The sequence below is a fragment of the Pistacia vera genome, unplaced genomic scaffold, assembly GCF_008641045.1.
Source record: "Pistacia vera cultivar Batoury unplaced genomic scaffold, PisVer_v2 Contig200, whole genome shotgun sequence".
NCBI classification, from domain to species: domain Eukaryota; kingdom Viridiplantae; phylum Streptophyta; class Magnoliopsida; order Sapindales; family Anacardiaceae; genus Pistacia; species Pistacia vera.
The window spans coordinates 732,544-757,348 of NW_022196003.1; the positions used below are offsets into that span (position 1 = coordinate 732,544).

At 32.8% G+C, this 24,805-nt stretch overlaps 1 protein-coding gene and 2 pseudogenes across 1 annotated transcript; all 3 read right to left on the reverse strand.

Annotated features, from left to right (window-relative positions):
• Nucleotides 1-3,677: 3,677 nt before the first annotated feature.
• LOC116128559 lies at nucleotides 3,678-5,855 on the reverse strand (annotated as a pseudogene).
• Nucleotides 5,856-11,672: 5,817 nt separating this feature from the next.
• Nucleotides 11,673-18,150, reverse strand: LOC116128554 (putative disease resistance protein RGA1). Its single transcript, XM_031414284.1, has 5 exons — nucleotides 15,487-18,150; nucleotides 14,751-15,113; nucleotides 14,436-14,626; nucleotides 14,197-14,343; nucleotides 11,673-13,853 (listed from the first exon to the last, which is right to left on the reverse strand). Exon 1 carries the CDS (start codon nucleotides 18,097-18,099, stop codon nucleotides 15,487-15,489), a length of 2,613 nt encoding a protein of 870 aa, XP_031270144.1. The 5' UTR covers nucleotides 18,100-18,150; the 3' UTR covers nucleotides 11,673-13,853; nucleotides 14,197-14,343; nucleotides 14,436-14,626; nucleotides 14,751-15,113.
• Nucleotides 18,151-20,852: 2,702 nt separating this feature from the next.
• Nucleotides 20,853-24,246, reverse strand: LOC116128479 (annotated as a pseudogene).
• Nucleotides 24,247-24,805: the final 559 nt, after the last annotated feature.

Below are 24,805 nucleotides of genomic sequence, written 5' to 3' on the forward strand. Positions count from 1 at the left end.
AAAGCTAAGTAAGGAACACGATTCCTTCTCTGATTTGTATAATCCTAAACCGAACTATTTTGCATTTGAAAGTGAAGTATAACTACATTTCATAAAGCTAAAGCAAATGTTACCGATGAGTTCCCTCATTTCTTTTGATTTTATTTTTTAAATTCATTATTTTTATAGAGACTACTGCTAAGAACCATGATTGGGCTACGAAGTCCTCAAATAAAAAAAAAAAAAAAAAATTATATGTGTAATTTTTCTTAACATTTGATTTTGGTATGATGAAATAAATACAATTTAGCACAGCCAAATCTAGGTTCTCTGATGTAGTACCCATAGAATAAGATCTTTCATTCTTTTTATCCTGACTACTTAAGAAAAACAAAAAAAGATATTTAGAAGTTATTTTTTAATTTGAAATTATTCTATAAGTTACAAAATTATTTAGTTCTTCATATTTTCTATGAAATTGAGAGACGAGCTCACATTATTTATACATGATTTGCCTACATAATCAATTAAAACATCACTAATATGAAATGGTGTAACTTCAACTTTTTGACTTACTTTTTAGAGAGAAATATTATCTGAGTTATACTCACAATATGGTCAATGAGGTCAAGTTAGAAAAAATGGATGGAATTGGAATTAGGTGACCATCTCTTTACTATTGTCAACTAATTTCTTCATTTCAGAAATTAAACATGACAGTTCGATTCTAATTTCATAAGGTGTGGAGTATATTATACTTAAGTTGCGTTTGGTTCAGAATAATATAAGATTAATCTTGTAATCTTTGTTTAATTTTTAAGATTTTCTTATTTGATTGTCAAGTAATAAAATATTACGTAATCTTTTATTGCAAATAATAGAAGCCTAGTGTTTACTATTGGTAATATTGAAGGTAATCATATTACCTTTCCAAGGGGTGTTAATATAAGATTATTGAGGTAATCTTAATTTTGACCCTATTTTACCTTTAATTTTTTATCATTTCGGACACATTTGCCCTCATATGTTTACCAAATAACAATTACTCAGACCCCTTATAATTGAGAATTTAGCTAGAACACCCCAACTACAAAAAAATTTAAAAGTTAATAAAATACCCCCAACCACCCAAGACCACCGTTGGCCGCTAGCCACCACCGTTGGTCGTCAATGAAAGTCGTCATATCGGTGCAAGACCAATGGGATCTTGCCAGTCGTGTGCCGTTAATGACGTTTCCGGCCATGGATCACAAATCCATGGCCGAAAACAACCAGATCTAGCCATTTCATTGCCAAAGATGTGGCCGTGAAATGCCATAGATCTGGTCATGAAATGGGCACCGTTATATAAAATAAAATAAAATAATAATATATTATTATATAAAAAAGAGAGCAATTTAGTAATCTACATAACATATCCACCCATTTATCCTCCCAACCAAACATATTATTAAAACATATCCACCAATTTATTCAAACCAACCAAACATATTTCTCTAAAGATTACCTAATAATCTATCTTTCCAATAATACAATATTTCCTGAATCAAATGCACCCTTAGACTATAATATATGAATAACTTAATTCATTCAAGTGAAAATTTTCAATAAAAATTTGGATTTAACTTATGTGTAAGTTGCAAAATTATTAACTTATGTGCTCACATTAAGCCAAGTTAAAATAAGTCTTTAATTATTGTCGGTATTATTGTGTTGGTTGTTGTTTAAATGAGTCTTTGTTAGTGGAGTCTAGGTGTCCAAATAATGTGTCCTATCATCTAGTTTAGTGGAGTTACTTTAGATGTAAATGACGAGACTTTGGTTAGTAGTGGTGTAATGTAATGTCTTATTATAAATGGGACATTATGTTTATCAATAAACATATCGAAACTTCTTGAAGTTTATTCTATTGGAGGTTGTAAATTTCCTTGAAGTAACTTGCAATTAGAATTCTAAAAAAGTGAAAATAGGTTGATCAAGAGGCAAACGTGCCAACCATGCAACACATTTGAATATTATGAAAGAAGTTTTTCATATATTACAGCGTTGTAAGGTTGGTTCAGTTCCCGATGAAATCAGGATTTTTTCCTGTTAAAGAACAATCAAATGCCCCCTGAAATTTAACAAATCACTCATTGTAAGCCAAATTCAGGCATAGTTGCAATTGAAAGCCACAAACATGTAGACAGGATCTTCCTTACATAATTTGCATATTTCAAAGATTAGTAAATGTTGAGAAAATTTCCCCGCGCCATCTAGAACTATCTATGTTACTGTTAAATTCACCAATAAAAAGTTTCTTGATTTCATAAGACTGAATCTGAGGTATGAAAATTATTGTTATACTTTCAAAAATAACTAAAGAAAAATATGTTAAACAGAATGAATAACAACCTACATCTGCACTAGTTTAACTAAGTTACCCAGTTCAGGAGGGATCTTGTTCCAAATTGTTGGAACCTAGAGCCCTGCATTGCATATATAAGAAGAATATAACTCTTTACTAGTCATTACTTTTTCATAATTCATACATTTGTAAGATAAGTATTCATAAGTTTCCAATGATCAACATGTTTTTTCAAGCAGAATTTATGGATGAGTGTAATTGCAGGTTATGTACAAGCGCAATGCTTCAACTGTGATTTTGAGTTTTCATAAATTTATTCACAGCATTATGGACATACATCTATACATATGTACTAATATTAAGTATCTACCCTTTAATTTAAGTTCTTATTTTTTGATATTAAAACAAATATCTAATGTTCGAATCTCTTATACATATCATTTTCATCAATTTCAAATAAATATGATTTATCAAAAAATAGAAATTTGTCTTCCAGAATTCACTAGGTAAATACAAATCCAAATTAAAAAATTAACAAAAAAAAAAAAAAATTATAAACCTCTCAAACAAAATATGGGATCTTAAGTTTTTGTCCTTAACTTTGGTAGCTATTCAGGCCCCAACCTTTCCAAAAGTGACAGTTTAGTCCCAAGAGCTAAAAGACGTAAATGCTTTTTGAATTCAGTTGACAATTGAAGCATATATAGAAACTTTTGTCATATAATATCCTAGGTCGCCTTTAAGTTAATTAAACTTTGCGGTCATGTTGACATAAAGAGTCTTTACTAATCATCACATATATCAATGTTTTCTTAAGAATACAGCCATGATAGAGAAATACTATCAGAAAATCAATTTACACCGAAGCTAGTCGACACCAATTTGCATTGCGGAAGGCCCAACTTCCAATTAGATAATTTCTCCATTATTCACAGAAACTAAAAAAATAATAAAATTGTAAAGCCACAGAGAGAGGGATAATTATAGAAAAAGAATAAACTTCAGAAAGAAGCAATTTACAGCATGGAGCATTCCTGATAAGTGATTTTAAAAAAAAAAAAAAAAAAAAAAAAAAAAACAAAACAAAACACAAAACATAACACACAATTACTACCAATAAGGGAAAATTTTGATACTTTTTAAAAGATAATGAATATTGATTGCTAAATGAATTAAATGATTTTCGAGGTAAATGAATGTTGTCCAATTTTTAATATTAATACTTAAAAGCTAAGAAACATAATAAAGATCCCAAATCAAGAATTATAGCTTGAATTATAGAGATTGGAACTTTATACATCTATATCCAAACCTACAACCCTACATATACAATACAATTTCATGCAGAAAAATACATCCTAAATTACAAATATTCTATCAATCACTGTAATGTTACCATGTATAGCAGCAAATTCTCGAAATTGTACACACTGCTCATACTTCCCATATCCAGAAATTCCAAAAGACGTTCCAAATAAGCTAGTTGCAGACAAGATATTACAAGAACAAGAAACATAGTGAACTTTTTTTCTCTTTACATCCAGTACGATGGCCATCAAATTCATCATCTAATGTTATTGGCATACGAGGATAACTTCACAACATTAAAAGTCCTACCATAGCTTCGAGGATAACAATCAATAAGTTAACTAGTTACATGGATTTTAGCGAGCAGAAGTAGCAGTATTATACACTCAGTTTCAGCGAGCAAATAAATTTCTCACCTCCCCACTGCTATCATGTCACTGAACCGAGCAACATTTACTGGAGAGAGCAATGGATCAACTCCAGGGCTATCATCAGTTGCATTTTTGCATTGGCTCTTCTTTCTGCTGTAACTTCTTGTAGAAGAGGATGTAACAATATCTTTGTTCAAAAGCCTATTTGTTGTGTCCTTAAAAACCCCAATCAGTCAAACAACTTGGCTTTGAAGTAACAGTTTCCACTTCGATCTCTCCAGCAAGCATGTTAACGACGCATGACATTAGTGGCCATAACATTGGTGACGCTTGACTGCACGATAGGCAACTCCAATTATTCGTAGAGCTTTGATTTCATTGAACTCTGCTAAATTGGGATCCATCAGCTCCAAACTTTGGTTACTTTCATGAAGACTCCAGGCCTAGAAATATAATATAGACCATTCAAAAAGCGTAAGTTTTTGCATCAAGGTACATTGGAGAAAGAAAACAAAACTAGTTAAAATTCAAGTTTATTCTCTTTATCCATTCAAGAAGATAAATTTTTTTCCCTATTTAAGCTAGTATCAGAGTTTGCTCTTCCACTCATAATCTCCAAAGCAACAACACCAAAACTGAATACATCAGCCATTTTTGTCAAGTGTCCACGCATTGCGTACTCCAGTGCCAGATAGTCACTGCAAGAAAATGAAGGGTTTCTCAAGGTTAAAATCCAAAAATAAAGTTTGGATATACAGATTGCTCTCATGGTCATTCTTATCAATACTTGTATGTTGAGTGTTTGAAATACTCGCAACAAAATCTACCAGATATTTTGACATACTCAGCAGCACCTTCTAAAATGGAGTATTAAGGAAGAATGGTAGTCAAGGAATGATTGAAGCAGCTAACCTGGTCCCTGCAACTCTGGTGTTGATGTGAGTTTAAGTGTCATCATACAGCTTTGCCAATCCGAAATCTAATATCTTTCGACAGAGTTTTGCATCAAGTAAAATATTACTTGTTTTGACATCTCGATGTATGATCTTTGGCCTAGAATCCTCATGAAGATATGCTAGACCTCTTGCAGTTCCCAAGCATATTTTGAACCAGGTAGGCCAATCAAGACGCCTCTCCCTTCTTCCTGCATAAACATAGCTGCAATCATTAAGATCTTCCAAGAGTTATTAAACGTTGCTAATTGAGGAATCACCAACAATTTATCTCCAGAACTGACTTAGAGCTTATTAAAATAATGTCAATCAGCTCATTGGAATTCCTTTTCCTACTCTTGCACTAAATGCATTTTACAGAGCAGTGCAAATATTTCTCTTTATATATTAAAACATTTGAAAGTCATCACAAATATATTTTGTACTGCAAAATTGATTGTTTATAGCTGGTAGTAAATCATAGGAGAGAAATCACATGCACTAACTTGGAGTTGCTTGCAAGAAAAACAAAGTAGAAAATTTTAAACTAAGGTTGATCATCAATTAGCATCTTCATACCAAACAATTCTTGATCAAGACTTTTGTTCTAAAGATACTCATAAACAAGGAGGAGCCTAGTTCCCTCGATGCAGCAACCATCTAATTTAACAAGATTGCGATGTTGCACTGCAATTATGGTAGCAATCTCATTAACAAACTTATTTTTCCCTTGGTGATCATGTTGAAAGTTGCTTCACAGCTATTACCCTTCCATCAGAAAGTGTACCCTTTAGCACCAGATTTATTAACATAAATCATAGCTGCTCCATCCTTGGTGAGTATCCAAAAGCTAAAATTCACCTATTTTTCCTGTTATACAACATTTCAACCCAAGTTCCCAGTGTACTATTTATCGTTTGTAACTTGTAAATGTAAGATATAAAAGTTACCTTTTACACAGGTCCAAATCCTCTCGGGCCAAGCTTATTTGGACGGTCGAAGTCTTCCGTTGCAGACCTCAACTCAGCATAACTGAAAATTTTTATCATTATCTCTTTTTATCCACATGTGAAGAATTAAAAATATCAGTATCAAACCCAAACTTCGAAGAGCTACAGCAATACCAACAATCAACCCACTCTTCTTCTTCTTTCGTCCAATACCAACAGTTGGTGTGAAATCTGGGTAAGAAAATTCAGTATGTCTATCAGAAAGCATTTAAGCACAGTTATTGTAACTCATCTTATACGAAATTCAAAAGAATCTCATGGTTTACCTGGAATGACACTTAAGAGCTGAAATTAATGGCCCACAGCTACCTCGGTCAGGTATGCAACAGGTCTCTTTACCAGCCCAAAATAGGTCAATTTCAAGATAGTTCTCAGACACAATTAGCATTAAATTTGTTTGTAACTGCTTTTCTTTCCCCACCTGCTCCTGTTGATATGTCAAAATCTTTTAACTGGAGAGTCCTACAGGATCAATTAGGAAAGAAAACAGATGAAATTGTAATAGTCAAAACTATATATATAAAATAAGGGTATGAACCAAAACTTTCCAGTGGATGTTTACCTGAATATAGATATCAAAAACACGCCTTCCAAGACTCATCCACTTTTGTGAGCCTTGATCACCAAAAACTGTCTCAGCAAAGGACAAACTTACATTGTGAAGTCCATTCTCCAGGCTAAGTCCATAAAATCTAAGTGATCCCGAGGATTGCCTTGAAGACTGATAAAGCTTTGGGCCTGCGATGCCAGTCACTTGCGAGCCAGTATTTTGAACATTGAGTGTTAAATTGTCCATCAGAAAACAAACCCGCATCACTAATTGCCAATTTTTTGTTATCAAGTACAATACAAGAAGCTCCACCAAGATCATAGCTATCGGCCTCACACACTATAATATCAACTTTCATTTCTTCACCACCACACTTGATTGCAAAACTTGAATCTGCAGTTGCAAAAATACACTATGCTATCAATTTGGTCTAGTTACCCCAACTGGAGCTGAATTAACAAACAATTTATAAAGCCACAGTAGCATCTATATTTAAGCAAAATAATGCAGGGAGAAAGGTAAATTGGTAGTACACTAAATTTTAGAAAAATAATTATACATCAGAAAGAAAGACGCTTACAGCGTGGAGCATTCTTATTGCAGGGGAAGTTTCTCTGCAAACAGTTCAATCCTGGGAGAATACTGGCAAGCACAGAGAATATTACCAGTTATCTTTGTTAAAGCAGCATATTCCCTTGCCGAGGTTTTATATTTCTCGTAATTTGTTTCTTTAAGTGAGAGCCTTTTTTCAAAAATAAAATCTAATACCTTATTTATCAAAAATGAAAATATAACTAACTTGATGTTTGAGCTTTCAAATGTGAAATTGTTGGCCACTAGATTCCTGTTCAATTCAATGCAAAGATAAATTATACTTCAAAGTTTGAAGTATACTAACTAGAGATGTATTATATCAAAATCATAGCATGACAAATAATCAACTATTTTAGAAAGACATCAGAAATGAGCTGTGACTTTATTGTACGCAAAATGGTTATTCCAAGTGACATTTGTTTGGACATCAGAAATTCAAGCACATCAAGGCAATTAGTCGGGCGCTGTTAAGTTTTTCTGATGATTGTTACATGATAAGAGAAAATTGAGTCACCAAAGTGCTAAGTGTTGGCCATGAAAATGAATACTCAAAAATTTCCCATACTGTCATCTGGTTCTCTTAAATTGGCATGATTGTCGTAAATTTTATTGTTGATTAATTCATACAATCATGTAAAACATTATAATCTATTAACAAAACAAGGAAAGAGGATTATTGAGCTCCACAATGCCTAAGGTCCAAAGAAATGTTTAATTTTTAGAAAATGAAGATGGAAAACGAAGCTATTATGGTTCAAGAGACATACAGCTGTTTTGAACCTGTAGTCATCCACGATGAAAAAGTTCCTGATAGATAATTGTAAGATTAATCTCTGCAGGAGTACATTAAGCACCAGTTAGAAGGAATCATATGAACCAACATACAAATCTAAAAAAGGAACAAATCACTCAAGATTTTCAATTGCTTTCATCAATTACTTGTCACAAAAAAGTGGTCACAACTAACTATAGTTAAGATTTTTAAATTTTAAATGTGGTGGCCTATTTCCAAGGTACATATCAGGAGCACTAGTCCCTTTTCATTCTTCTTCATGTTGCATGGAAAAATCTTTGTATGAAGATATTTATCTTTCTCGTTCTTCTTGATCTATTCCTGAAACATTTGGCACCAATACCTCTCCACTCTTCCAAACTGGAGCCTCTAAAACTTTCAAGGCAGATACAACAAAAATGGACATATAACATCCATCTAACTAGACAAGATATAATAGGGCATAATTCTCAAGATAACTGAAATTAAGGCTTACATGTTTTGAAGATATAGAGTATTTTGCTGAGGAAGGTTCCTGACAGACTATTGTTTCCGAGAAACCTAGTGAGAGAAGCAAAAAACAAGTGAATTTACATTTAATGAAAGAACAAGGATCAGACAAAATCTAAAATAAGAAACTAAAACTAACTTAAATACAAAGTACTCAAATCTAGAATCGATAGAGGGAAGCTTTCAATAAATTTACAAGTGAGTAAGAGAATCGACACTGAATAAAGCACTTGGGATTTGACGAATTAAGTTCTTGAAACTCAAATCCCTGCAGAAGTAGGAAAACAAGTATTTAAAACAAAGAAAAAAAGAAAGAAAAAAGGCACACGCGCATAAACAATAAGAGACACACTCATAGCATTACAACTTACAGTGTCTGAATAAAGCACTTGGGATTTGACGAATTAAGTTGTGTTGATGATTATTGCAAACTGAGCTTGAAGATCTTAACAAGAAGCGAAATTAAACAATCAGATATTCTTTCAAAATCTAACTTCTCTACTCTCCCTTTGATTTTGAAAATGAAATAGAACGGCAGATTAAGAATATGGGTAATTTTGGAATTGACTATAATACATATTATAGATTAATTTTCTAATAAATTTAAAAATATTTACTAGGGTATAAATGGTTAAATACCACCACTCAATAAAGAAAATTTTCAAATTAACCCATATCAATCCAAATGGATCATGAAATTATCAGAAGAAACGGCGTTGTGAAGAAACATTCCATTGATCATGTTTTAAGAGGTATTTATGATTTTTACGTTTTGGCTTTAGGTTTAAGAATTAAGAATTAGATGCACAATTGAATTAGGTATAAGCTGATTCTTATTCTTTAGCCTCTATCTACTTGGGCTTTTTGTAGTGATATCTATTTTACCAATGGGCTAGTGGATTTCAAGAATGCTAAATACACCCCATATCTTTGGAAGTACACCACTAAGGTTAATTTTGAGATCAGTGTTTGCAAATGAGTACGTTTAAGAAAAGTTGGGGTATACTTAGTGATTCACTTCTTTGTTTTGAGTTCTACGTGAAAATTGGAAAGAATTAACTTAAAAAAGAAGAAGATATATTTGTTTAAAATCAACAAAAAAGTAACCCCCCCCAAAAAAAAAACCTTTAAAAAAAGGAACAGTTTCTTCGTATACAGATAACTAAGCTTAATCAGAAATCAAAAAGCACTTTTGAGAATTATTTTTTGGTTAAAACTTAAAAGAAAGAGTAAAAGAACTTACCTTCGATAAGATCAGTAGTGGCAATTTGAGCAATTGATTTTTGAAAGATGAAGCAAATGCAGAATAAATGAGCAAAGATGAAGAAGAAGATGAATCAATTTGAGCAGTTGATTTATGGGCATACTTAGTGATTCACTATATCTGTAATTGCAAAATTTGAACAGTTTTTTTTTGATGTAATAGCAAAAAAAATTCGGAGGTTTTTGATACCAAAAAACTCCCCATGCCATTGAAAGTCGTTAAAATTTATACTATTACAACTACGAGTTAATAAATATTTCCTTCAACTGTTTATTATAACACTGACAACTGGATATTAAAAATTTTTATTATTTAATCAAATCTGAGGGGACTAGTATCATTAAATTTTGACTATTATCACATTTTCACAAAAAAAAATAAAAAAATAAAAAAATAAATATTTCACTTATAAAGTATGCATTCTCTCCAATTAAAATATGCGTAATTTCATCTTTACAAGATTTATGTATTCAGAAATTAGGATGAATTATTAAATTGGATACTTTTTTTTTTTTTTCTCATTTAAACCCGAGCCCAATTTGAGCATTAGCGCCAAAATCTAAAAACAGAATAAGATTAGACTAATTACTAGTTTTAGTCAACAACTAATTGATAATTAATAACATAATTTTCTATTTAACTAACTAATTACATATTGGCAACATGCTTGAAACCCTCCCTAAGTATAAAATATCAAACCAATCATTACCAGAAGAAAAGAGAAAAAATTAAAGAAAAAGAAGAAAGTTTGCTAATCTTACATAAAAGTTAAGTTCTTAAGGTTTCCATGCTCTCTCGGGGGAGGCCCCGAAAGCATAAAGTACATTGCGGCCAACCTCTCTAGCACATGAAAGAAAAAGTTATAACAAAATCAACATTCATGTACCAAAAACAATCATATATAATCTAACCTAGGTTTTCAATCATAGGGGTATTTATCAATATTTACAAATACTTCAATTCAGATAAATTTCCAATAAATGCAAGCAAGAGATTAGTGAAGTAATTTCGTTTGATTCTACTGCAATGTTAAATAGAAAAACTAAATCAAATATGATTTAATGTCCATTAATTAGAAACGATGAAGGTCAAATTTTACTTATACAAATCAAACGCAGGGAAATGAATGGGAAAATCCATACAAATTTGTCAGAAATTGCAAAGCCACTAGTTCTTCTGGAATCACTCTTTTTATGTCCACAGCAAATATAGTCCTGCAAAAAATAAAGATAAGTTTCAATCATATCTCCTCAAATTTGATCTGATTACAGATGCAAACTCTCTTGCCTTAGGAAAAATACACACTTGAAGGATAAATTGTATACACAACTTTAGGGAAAGTTTTAACCAAAAGTTAGGATCCATCTAAAGCATAAGATATAATCTACACAATATAGCATAAACAGTTCAATAAAAAGTTATAAATAATTCAAAAACCAATGCCAATACCACAACATTAACCCAAAACCTAATCTCAATCTAAGTGAATGTAATCTGTCTATACTTGAAAAAAACCTGAACCAAGTGAAAATTCCCCTAAATTTGGTAGAGAGAAAAGAGATTATAGCTCAGTGATGTGGCAAGTTGAGCCATTTTTAAACGAACAGTCACATTTGAAAATCCAAAAAGTAGTGGGCGAATTCCCCCAGTGGTGCCAACGATGTTGCAAATCCACCCACCACAAAAATGAAATGTTTCATAACCAATTTTGATGGAATTTTCAACTTAATTTTGTCCCTCTTTATTTAGCTTTCTCCTGCACAGCTTTTAAACAAAATAGAATATATTTTGCTAAATGGGGTTCACTTCAATCTGAAGCTAGCTACACATAAATTAGTAAAGTTTAATATTTCTTTGAACAATTCTATATTCAATAATTAAAACAAATAATTCATTTATAAAATGAAATACACTCATAAAAGAAAGGAAGAGAGAGAGTACCTTCATTAGGGTCAGTAATTTGAGTTATGAAGTTGTGAAATAAGAAGAAAAAGATGAAGCAAAAGTGGGAAAATCCTAAAGAAAAAAGTAGCATATTGGAATTTTTAAAGTTGAAAATAAATCAACATATTGGAAAATTGGATAAGATGCAATTCTAATCACATATCTATAGAAATATTATTAATCAAAGTAGAATGTTTCTGTCAAAATGACAAAAAATTACACAAATCTTGAAAATTGTACAATCTAAAAACCAAATAAAATTGTACCTGAAAAACGAGAAGCCAATATCCAATATCAATGCTTAATACATAGAAGAAGTAAAACGTATAATTCCTCTTTATAGAAATGCAAGCAAGCTTCCAAGTAATCACAGATTTTCATAAAATCAATGATCTTTGAGGCCATGGGTATACCAACAGAGATTTTGTTATTTGATTAAACCTCAGGGGTTGACATCAAAATCCAAGTAAAATGGCTTCAACTGTGATTCTGAGTTTTCAAAAACATAGTATGCAATGCAATGCATCATATGATAACCTTTTTTTTTTTTTTTTTTTTTTTTTTAGGTTAAAGAGTTTTTACGTTAATCAGTTTCATAATGAAAGCAATATGATCATCATACAATCATCCCACTAAAAACTATATACCATTGATGTAGGATAGAATTAAAAACAGAGAAAATGAGAGCAAGAAATAGATAGAACAAGAGAAAAAATTGAAACAATGAGAAACTAAAGAGAAACAATTTATTCATCATATTGTTGCTTTCATCTGTCTGCATACCAAAGACAAGACAGCAAGCCTATAGTGGCCTAAACAAAACAAAATGCTAGAAATTTACCTATAATTAAGTCATTCAAATTCTATTCAAAATGGAAAATCTAATATATAAATCTAAATCTAACTTAAAAGGGTTATGTCTCCAAGTTCCCAAAATAGAATCTTTCCTTAAGGAACAATATCATTTATATTCTTGATTCAGCATCCGCCACTCCAAGCAATGGCATAGAAGAAAAGAGAAAAATTTAAGAAAAAGAAGAAAGTTTGCCAATCTTACAGAAAATTTTAGTTTTTCAGGTTTCCAAGCTCCTTTGGGACAGGCCGAGAAAGTGCATTGTGGCCAACCTCTCTAGTACATGAAAGACTAAACTATAACAAAATCAAAACTCATATATCTAGGGGTGTTAAAAAAAATACAAAAATTTGAGCAGTGGATGTACAATCTTCGGCTTTGACAACTCGTGAAGATATGCTAGAACTCTTGCGGTTCCCAAGCATACCTTAAATTGGGTGGGCCAATCAAGATGTAACACTCTATTTCCTGCAGAAACGGGGCACAATCATGAAGAACTTTTAAGAGTTATAGAAATGGAAAATTGAGGATTTAGGAATAATAATCTCCAGGAATGATTTGGACCTCATTAAACCATTGACAATCTGCTCTAGAAAAACTTGTTGCTTGCTCTAAGAAATTTAGCTAGCTATTTTTGTAGTTTTGGATCTTCTTTAGAGTTGTGATGTTGTCACTAAAGGCATATCACAAAGCAGAAAAATATTTTATTCTTTAAACTTTGGACTGGTTAAAATACTTGAAAGTCATCAAAATTGTATTCTGTACTACAAGATTTATAGTTAATAAGTGACTGTAGATCATACAAGAAAGATCACATGTATGATGTTTCAGTTGCTTGCAAGAAAACCAAGATAGAAAACTGTAAAACTAAGTTTGATTATGAAATAGTAGTTTCCTCATATCAAATAATGCTTGATCGAGACTTTTATTTTCATGATATTCATAAACAAGAAGGTGCCTTGTTCCTTCAATGTAGCATCCATACAATTTCACAAGATTACGATGTTGCACTACAGTTATGGCAGCAATCTCGTTAATAAACTGATTTTTCCCTTGGTGGGATCCTTGTGAAAGTTGCTTCACAGCTATCACCCTTCCCTCAGAAAGCGTACACTGTAATGCTAGATTTAACAACATAAATCATATCTACTCCTTGGCGAAAATGCAAAAACTAAAACCAACCTATTTTTCCTGTTATATTGCTATCTATGACCACGCATTAGATATAATCCATTACAACCCAAGATTCCAGTAAACTATCTATAAGTTGTAACTTCTAAATGTAAGACATAAGAGTTACCTTATAAACTAGTCCAAATCCTCCCTCTCCTAGCTTATTTGAAATGTCAAAGTCTTTTGTTGCAGATTTCAACTCGGCATAAGTGAAATTCTTCGGTTTAGGTCCTATTCCATGTAGTACTGCATATTGAAGCAAGACAAATGATTACATAACCTTGAAGGACTTGCAATAGAAGAGATGAATTACAGCAGCAACTTTGCTTGTCTTATGGAATACACTATTGCTAGCCCATATTTTAACAATGAGATATTATAGATCCAGTACTTATGTTTCAGGAGTGCTAGAATATAATTCAACACTTCTGTTACAACCATATTCTGGTATCTACTTTTCTCAAATGCCCCTAGAACCTTTAACTTTGAGCAAAAGTGAATAATGCAAATTAATTGATTTTCATGAAGAAACTTGGTTTTAGAGATTTTATGACTAGTATTACTGTTAAATTCTATTGGGTTTTCTCACCTTCTGTATCATCTTTGTCTTTTCTCATCCTCAGGTAAAGAACTCAAAATATCGGTATGATGCCCAAAATCACAAGAGGGAATGTAATAGCAACAATCAGCCTAGTCTAGTTCTTCTTTTGTTCAAGACCAATAGTTGGTGGGAATTCTGAGTAAAATTTAGTAAGAAGTATATCAACAGAATAGCACTTCTATAGTAATTCATCTAAAACGAAGTTTCGGAGGGATCACATAGTTTACCTGGAGTGACACTATCAAATTAATGGTCCATAACTACCTGCAGCAGGTACACAGTAGGTCCCCTTACCAGCCCAAAATAGTTGAATCTCAAGATGGTTATCAGTCACATTAGCATCAAAGCTTCTGCGAATTGCTCTTCTGAACCCACCTGCCTTCTTTGTTATGTCAAAATCCTTCAATTGGTGAGTTCCCTACATGATATTTGAGGAGAGACAGTATTATACTTTTCAATATAAAAATAAATAGATGGCAATGTAATGGTAGAATCAGTAAAGGACAAGGATCGAAATTACAATTTGATGACCGAATGTTTACCTGAATATACACATCAAAAACACATCTTCTAAGACTCCCCCATTTTCTTGAGGTTCAATCTTCATAAATTATTTCAGCAAAGAACAAGCTTACATTGTAAACCCATTCTTAAGACATCATATTTGAGTGACCCAGGGGATTGTTTTGTTGTCTGATAAAGATTTGGTGTTGTAGTGTTAATCACTTCTGAGCCGGTATTTTCAGGAAGTGTGTTAAATTGTCCCTCAGAAAACAAGCCCACATTACTAAGTGCCCATTTTTCAGGATTTAACACATTAAAAGAAGCTCCACCATTGTCGGCTTTGTGCACTATATTGCTGACCCTCAATTGTTTACCACCACACTTAATTGCTAACCTTGAATCTGTAAACGCAATGATAAAAGCTCTAATGATAATATTAATTTGAATACAACAAAGAATCAGACAAAATTTGAGAAGTACTTTTATTTTAATAACTTCCAGTAACTTAATACAAAGATCATCGCTAAATCAAACTATAATATCTGTACACATATTTATCAGACATGGAGCTTGATGGAGAACTATTATTTTGAAAGTTTATGGCCAATGCATACATATAAAAAAGAAGAGTTAACAAAAGGAAGGAGAAACAGAGAATCATTAGTTCAAATGTTTTTGAAATTCAGATCTAATGATGAAGAAGAAGAGCAATAAATATATTATTAATATTTACATACTAAATGATGAAGAAGAAGAGAGATTGATTAGTCATACCTAATTTTCCGTCGATTTGATGATCTTGCCATCGAGTCGAATGTACGGGATATGAGAAATCTTGGACCAATCTTCACCTGTTTCCGGTTCACATCTTTTGCTCAGTTTAGGACTGTCTTCAATTGCTAGTTCTCTCAAAGAGATGAGACGATCCATATCCTTGGGTAAAGATGACAATTCTGGACATTTCCTAATCTTAAGAACTTGAAGTTTTTGCATCGACTCTGGTAATGCCTTCAAGTTGGAACAATTTACAATGAGCAACCTTTCCAAAGTGTTAGTGGAGCACTGAATAAGCCATTGCGGGAATTCCACCAATTTTGATAATTCATCCATACGAAGATATCGAAGGCAAGGCCAAGTGCTACTAAGTTCATCATGATTGTCTTGCTTATCTGATCCTATGCTCAAATCAAGATTAAGCCTTTCACAACTTATCAAAATAAGATCTTCTAATGAGCTTAGGCTTCTCACACCACGTGGTAATGAGATAAGTCTTGGACATTTAGAAATCAATAGAGTTTGAAGAACTCTTAGGTGACCAATATCTTCAAACAAATATTCTAAATTATTGCACTTGGAAATCCCCAAATATCGAAGAGAATTCAAGCAACCAATACCATTGGTTGGTAGATGCTTTTGTATCGTAGTTAAGTCGAGTTGTCTAAGACTAATTAAGTACTTTACATCTCTTGTTACCGCTTTTACTTCCTTACAACCGGAAAGTGATAGATATTGCAAATTTTGCAGCTTGTAAATGGACCTTGGGAGCTCTTTTATTTTACGATTCTTCTCTAGATCAAGATATCTCAAATGCTTCAAATTGCCAATTTTTTTAGGCACTACTTTAATATTTGAAAATTTTAAGTCTAACATCCGCAAGAATTTGCACCTTGAGACAATTAATTCCAAAAATGATTGGCTAATACTAGTACTTTCACCAGTAATTGGGAAAAAGACAATGCTTCTCAGATGACCTAAGTTAGGTAAAATGTTTGGAACATCTATTATAGGTGCATCAAGAAATTGAAATGATAAGTGTCGATGACCCTTGGTACAAATTTGGTTAGTGGATTTCACTATTAAGCACTCATTTCTCATCAATAATGTGGCAAGATCATGCATGAGATCATGAATTTTAAACTTGTAAAAATTCTCGTGAAGTTGTACAACATCTTGGAAAAAAGATCTCAACATTAATTCTTTTACATATTGCATACCAATATTTTCCAAATCTTGATTTTCATTGTGTGATTGAAGAAGCCCATGGACCATCCAAAACTGAACCAAATCAATACTATTAAAGTCAACGTCTTTAGGCCAAATGGAACAATAAACAAAACATTGTTTCAAGTGAGGTGGAAGATGATTATAACTTATTCTTAAAGCATTTAAAATGTTATTTTCTTTTTGATCCAACTTCCAAATCTCATTATCCCTCAATTTTTTCCAATCTTGTTCAGAAGTTGAGGAATAAAGTAGACTTCCTAATGCTCTTACTGCCAATGGAACACCTCCACATTTTTTAACAATTTCTATCCCAATTTGCATAAGGTTTGGGTGTTGCTTTTCTTGCCCTGCTTTAAATGCATATTTAAAGAACACTGACAAGCAGTCGTCAAGAGAAAGACCTTTTAACTTGTATGTAGGTATAGTGCCCATAATTGAGGCAACACGATCACTACGTGTGGTTACGATAATTTTACTTCCACTAAAACATTCTATTAATAAATTTCTTAATTCAACCCACAGCCCATAATCTTCATTCCAAACATCATCCAAAACTAACAAATATTTTTCATGGCTTAAGATATCACGTAGGATTATTTGCAATTGGTCAGTGCTCTTGTCAACATATTTTTTCCCAGTTGCAGATCCGATGATGTTAATTAATAGTTTGTTTAAAACAAACTCATCTGACACACAAATCCACATTTTCAACTTAAAAAATTCGTCCACCATTTTATCATTATACACCAATTTTGCAAGTGTGGTTTTTCCTAGACCTCCTATGCCAACAATAGGAATGACGGAAACATTTTCATGGCCATCACTTGGACGCAATAGTAGTTTCATAATCTTCTCTTTATCTTTATCCCTACCAATAACATCTGAAGCACGCACAAATGAGTGAGTTTCCCTCTCCCTCTCCCAACCTATAACTTGATCGCTATCAACTTTCTCAGTGAGATTAAAATTATCCTTGTCAGCTACTATTTTTGCTAACCTCTCTTTAATCTTCTTGATTTTATGCCCCAACGTAAAACGGAAAGCAACTGGATTTGAGGATGAAAAAAAGTGGCGTACCTTTCTTGTAGTGCTTTGACTATTCACCACTTGTTTACGCAAACCTTCCACCTCAATCTCGTCTAAAACATCTTCGGCATCGTAGCAGATCTCCTTAAGCTTTCCCAGCCAAACTTTGAGCTTCTCATTATGGATCTGCTTGTCCTCAGCATCTAAGAGAACAGCTTCGATAGTGGTTAAGGTGTCAACAAGCTCTTGTGCATCTTTTTTGATACACCATGCAAAGCCCATTTCATTGGAAGCAAGGGATGATAGCTTATCCAAGACTGACCTAGCAATAACAGAGGTGATTATTGTTTCTGCCATATTTTTGAAAGAAAGACAGTTGCAGGATTTTGTTTTTGTAAAGTAGTGAAGTTGAATTGTTGTATGAAATAATGATAAGCTAGCATCTACATATCATATGTATTATCTTCTTCTTTATTGAATTAATTATTGGACCATACGCTTCCACACGCAATTACATCATCACTTTGACCAAAGGAAATTTCCGACACGTCGCATTCTGCAACTTGCAAGCTTGCTTAGTTAGCTGTGTGAAACCAATTGGAATGGAACACTTATGCATAGATCAGGCAAGAGACACGTGGCAGTAATCAGTAACCAACCCGATTATAATTAAAAATGCAATTTGGGCTCCACGCCTGACTTTTGCTCATTTTCTCACCTTTGTTTTTACGAGATGCCTCTTCCACCGTCGATGTGGTTTGAGATAATGATGATGATCATCATCTTGGGATTAATGAATGAAATTCATCTTTTTAATTGCGTTAATTAATAATTAATTGTATTTACTAGAGATGAGAGAAAAGGTTGTATTATATTGTTGGTTTCCTCGCAAGATCGTTGATGGAGTTTTAATTTAGTTTTTTAAAGGGTCTTAATTTAATATCAACCGCCTAATACATTTAATTAAGGTGGTGTATAATTGACAATAAGCCGGTTCAAATACATGTGCGTTGAAGTTGAGTGCGACTGCCCATCTAACCCCTTGCTATAAGACAAATGTTTTGTATTATGCGGTCACCTAATCATTAAACAATTCAATGATAAATAATAAGTGTAGATAAATTAGAAAGGGTGCCGGCTTCAGTTGACCTTTTCACTGATGACCACATTATCAACTGCTTCCAATTAGAATGTCTTCAATGAAGTTAAATATTATATTTTGATCGATGATAAGTGATGAGTATTATATTTTGGTATTAATAAGAAGACTAACAAATCACTCATTGTTGGAACCTAAAGCCCGCATGACTGAAGAATGTAACTCTTTAGAGGGCATTACCTTTTCATAATTCATACATTTGCAAGATAAAATATTCATAATTTTCCCATGATCAACACGTTTTTCAAGCAAACTTTACGGATGAATGTAATTAAGGTAATTTACAAGCACAATGGTTTCAATTGTGATTTTGAGTTTTCCTAAATATAGTATCTGACCCATTGAATCATATGACACTTCTTGTTTATTTATCTTAAGACTTCCATTTTTTTTTTTTCTAGGTTAAATGGTGTTTACAGTAATCAATTTCAGAATAAAAACATTTTGATCATCATACAATCATCCCAATAAAACTATACGCGATTGATGTAGGATAGTGGGAGAAGAAATAAAAACAGAGAAAATGAGAGTAAGAAATGGATAGAATGAGAGAACAATTTGAGATAATAATGTGAATCAATTTGGCTATAAATAAATTTGATTTATGAGAGAGAGCCTATGTGGGAAAGGATCATATATATTACATTATTGGTAAAATATATGATATCATTCAATTAGTCAAAGCCTCCGGCCTAATCCAATAATAACACTTTCAAGCCGGGTATGTCAACATGATAATAACCATGAAATTATGAAGTTAGAAAATGAATTAACAGATTGGAAAATTGAATAATATGCCATTAATTATAATTAATCACGTATTTATAGAGATATTATTAATTAAACTACAATATTTTCATGAAATAACAAGAAAGGAATACAATGTTTTAAATTGTTCAATTTAAGAACACTTTCGATATTTAAGGTAGGTAATTAAGAGAGGAAGCATGTTAACGGATAACTAACATAAATTTATTCACAGCATTATGGACATACATATATACATATGTACATACATAAAACTATATATCAATGATTTCCTTCAAAATTCTTCTATACAAATATTAAAGTATCTACCCTTTAACTTAAGTTTCTTATTTTGTGATATTATGGCAAATATCTAATATTTGAATCTCTTATCGGTATCATTTTCGTCAATTTCAAATGAAGTTGATTTATCAAAAATTGTAGATATTTGTCTTCTAGAATTTACTAGGTAAATAGAAATCCAAATTAAAATTAAAAAAATTACAAATTTCTACAACAAAATATGGGGTCTTAACATTTTTGTCCTTAACTTTTTGGGCCCCAACCTTTCGAAAAGTGACAGTTTAGTCCCAAGAGCTAAAAGACGTAATTGCTTTTTGAATTCAATTGACAATTGAAGCATATATAGAAACTTGTATTGCCATATAGTATCCTATATAGGTGGCCTTTAAGTGAATTTAGACTTTGCGATCCTATTGGACATAAAGAGTCTTTTGCTAATCATCATACATATCAATGGTTGATTTCTTAAGAATAGTCATTGATAGAGACTCATAAACGGAAAATCAGTTTGCACTGGCACTAGGTCTCGACATCAATTCGCATTGCGAAGCATAAGCAACAATACAATTTGTAAAGCCACAGAGAGAGAGAGGGAATATTATAGAAAAATAATTAAACATAAAAAAGAAAGCAACTTATAGCGTGGAGCATTCTGATTGCATGGGAAACTTCTTTGAAGACAGTTCCATCCATGAAATATTACTAGCAATCACACATAAGTTGTTTTGCATCTCAACTGCCAATACCCTGTAATCCACTCATTGCTGGTTGGAATTTTTTTTTTCTTTTTATTTCAGAAAAATAAACTCCAATTTTGATAAGTGATTAAAAACAAACAAACACGAAACTGTACATAGTGCTCATACTTCCCATATCCAGAAATTCCAAAAGACATTCCAAATAAGTTAGTTGCAGACAAGATATTACAAGAACAAGAAATTTAGTGAACTTTTTCTCTTTACATCCAGCACGATGGCCATCAAATTCATCATCTAGTGTGATTGACATACAAGGATAACTTCACAACATTAAAAGTCCTACCATAGCTTGGAGGATAACAATCAATAAGTTAACTAGTTACATGGATTTTAGTGGGCAGAAGTAGCAGTATTATACACTCAGTTTCAGCGAGCAAATAAATTTCTCACCTCCCCACTGCTATCATGTCACTGAATGGAGCGACATTTACTGGAGAAAGCAACGGATCAACTCCAGGGCTATCATCAGTTGCATTTTACATTGGCTCTTCTTTCAGCTGTAACTTCTTGTAGAAGAGGATGTAACAATATCTTTGTTCAAAAGGCTACTTAAAAACCCAATCAGTCAAACAACTTACCTTTGAAGTAGCAGTTTCCACTTCGATCTCCCCAGCAAGCATGTTAAAGACACATGACATTAGTGGCCGTAACACTGGTGACATTTGACTGCACAATAGGCACTCCACTTATTCGTAGAGCTTTGATTTCATTGAACTCTGCTAAATTGGGATCCATCAGCCCCAAACTTTGGTTACTTTCATGAAGACTCCAGGCCTAGAAATATAATATAGACCATTCAAAAAGCGTAAGTTTTTGCATTAAGGTACATTGGAGAAAGAAAACAAAACAAGTAAAAATTCAAGTTTATTCTCTTTACCAATTCAAGAAGATAATTTTTTTCCCTATCCAAGCTAGTATCAGAGTTTGCTCTTCCACTCATAATCTCTAAAGCAACAACACCAAAACTGAATACATCAGCCATTTTTGTCAAGTGTCCATGCATTGCGTACTCCAGTGCCAAATAGCCACTGCAAGAAAATGAAGGGTTTCTCAAGGTTAAAATCCAAAAATAAAGTTTGGATATACAGATTGCTCTCACGGTCATTCTTGTCAATACTTGTATGTTGAGTGTTTGAAATACTCGCAACAAAATCTACCAGATATTTTGAAATACTCACAACAAAATCTACTAGATATTTTGAAATACTCAGCATCACCTACTAAAATGGAGTATTAAGGAAGAATGGTAGTCAAGGAATAATTTAAGCAACTTACCTGGTCCCTGCAACTCTGGTGCTGATGTGAGTTTTAGTGTCATCATACAGCTTTGCCAATCCGAAATCTGATATCTTCCGGCAGAGTTTTGCATCAAGTAAAATATTCCTTGTTTTGACTTCTCAATGTATGATCTTTGGCCTAGAATCCTCATGAAGATATGCTAGACCTCTTGCAGTTCCCAAGCATATTTTGAACCAGCTAGGCCAATCAAGATGCCTCTCCCTTCTTCTTGCATAAACATAGCTGCAATCATTAAGATCTTCCAAGAGTTATTAACATTGATAACTGGGAAATCACCAACAATTTATCTCCAGACAGGATTTGGAGCTTATTAAAATAATGTCAATCAGTTCTTTGGAAATCCTTTCCCTACTCTTGTACTAAATGCATTTTACAGAGCAGTGCAAATATTTCTCTTTATATATTAAAACATTTGAAAGTCATCGCAAATGTACTTTGTACTGCAAAATGTATTGTTTATAACTGGTAGTAAATCATAGGAGAGAAATCACATGCACTGATTTGGAGTTGCTTGCAAGAAAAGCAAAGTAGAAAATTTTAAACGAAGGTTGATCATCAATTATCATCTTCATACCAAACAATACTTCATCAAGACTTTTGTTTTAAAGATACTCATAAACAAGGAGGAGCCTAGTTCCCTCGATGCAGCAACCATCTAATTTCACAAGATTGCGATGTTGCGCTGCAATTATGGTAGCAATCTCATTAACAAACTTATTTTTCCCTTGGTGGGATCCTAGTGAAAGTTGCTTCACAGCTATTACCATTCCATCAAAAAGTGTACCCTTTAGCACCAGATTTATTAACATAAATCATAGCCGCTCCATCCTTGGTGAGTATCCAAAGGCTAAAATTCACCTATTTTTCCTGTTATACGACATTTCAACCCAAGTTCCCAGTGTACTATTTGTTGTTTGTAACTTGTAAATGTAAGATATAAAAGTTACCTTTTACACAGGTCCAAATCCTCCCTGGCCAAGCTTATTTGGATGGTCGAAGTCTTCTGTTGCAGACCTCAACTCAGCATAACTGAAAATTTTTAGTTTAGGTCCCATTCCAAGCAGCACTGCATATTGAAGCAAGATAAAGGAATACATAACATTGAGGATACATGACAAGAGATGAATGACAACAGAAGCTTTGCCTATTTCATGGAATATGGTATTCCTAGTTTTGAAATTAGATATCAGAAGCCCATAATTTGTATCTGTTGTAAGGATGAGATATTATAAATCTGTTATTTATGTTTCTTCGGTGCACCGAAACAAAATTCACATTTATGCTACACCTATATTCTGGAATGCTGAAGTGAAATGCAAATTCATTGATTTTCAAAAACAAACTTGGTTTCAGAGATTTTACAACTTCTATTTTCTAAAAAATCTCTTTGGCACTCTTACCTTCTGCATCATCATTATCTCTTTTTATCCACATGTGAAGAATTAAAAATACCAGTATCAAACCCAAACTTCCAAGAGCTACAGCAATACCAACAATCAATTCTTCTTCTTTCGTCCAATACCAACAGTTGGTGTGAAATCTGGGTAGGAAAATTCAGTATGTCTATCAGAAAGCATTTAAGCACAGTTATTGTAACTCATCTTATATGAAGATTCAAAAGAATCTCATAGTTTACCTGGAATGACACTTAAGAGCTGAAATTAATGGCCTATAGCTCCCTCGGTCAGGTATGCAACAGGTCCCTTTACCAGCCCAAAAAAGGTGAATTTATAGATAGTTCTCAGACACATTAGCATTAAATTTCTTCGTAATTGCTTTTCTTTCCCCACCCGCTTCCCTTGATATGTCAAAATCTTTTAACTGGACAGTTCCCTACAGGATCAATTAGGAAAGAAAACAGATGAAATTCTAATAGTCAGAATTATATATAATAAGGTTATGAACCAAAACTTTCCAGTGAATATTTACCTGAATATAGATATCAAAAACACGCCTTCCAAGACTCATCCACTTTTGTGAGCCTTGATCACCAAAAACTGTCTCAGCAAAGGACAAAATTACATTGTGAAGTCCATTCTCCAGACTAAGTCCATAGAATCTAAGTGATCCCGAGGATTGCCTTGAAGACTGAAAAAGCTTTGGGCCTGCGGTGCCAGTCACTTGCGAGCCAGTATTTTGAACATTGAGTGTTAAATTGTCCATCAGAAAACAAACCCGCATCACTAATTGCCAATTTTTCGGTATCAAGTACAATACAAGAAGCTCCACCAAGATCATAGTTATCGGCCTCACACACTATAATATTCAACTTTCATTTCTTCACCACCACACTTGATTGCAAAACTTGAATCTGCAGTTGCAAAAATACACTATGCTATCAATTTGGTCTAGTTACCCCAAATGGAGTTGAATTAACAAACAATTTATAAAGCCACAGTGGCATCTATATTTAAGCAAAATAATGCAGGGAGAAAGGTAAATTGGTAGTACACTAAATTTTAGAAAAATAATTATACATCAGAAAGAAAGACGCTTACAGCGCGAAGCATTCTTATTGCAGGGGAAGTTTCTCTGCAGACAGTTCAATCCTGGGAGAATACTGGCAAGCACAGAGAACATTACCAGTTATCTTTGTTAAAGCAGCATATTCCCTTGCCGAGGTTTTATATTTCTAGTAATTTTTTTCTTTAAGTGAGAGCCTTTTTTAAAAATAAAATCTAATACCTTATTTATCAAAAATGAAACTATAACTAACTTGATGTTTGAGCTTTCAAACGTGAAATTGTTGGCCACCAGATTCCTGTTCAATTCAATGCAAAGATAAATTATACTTCAA

What these genes read in the sequence shown, in the direction of transcription:
- LOC116128554 (XM_031414284.1), bottom strand. Translation starts at nt 18,099, where the DNA reads ATGGCAGAAACAATAATCACCTCTGTTATTGCTAGGTCAGTCTTGGAT.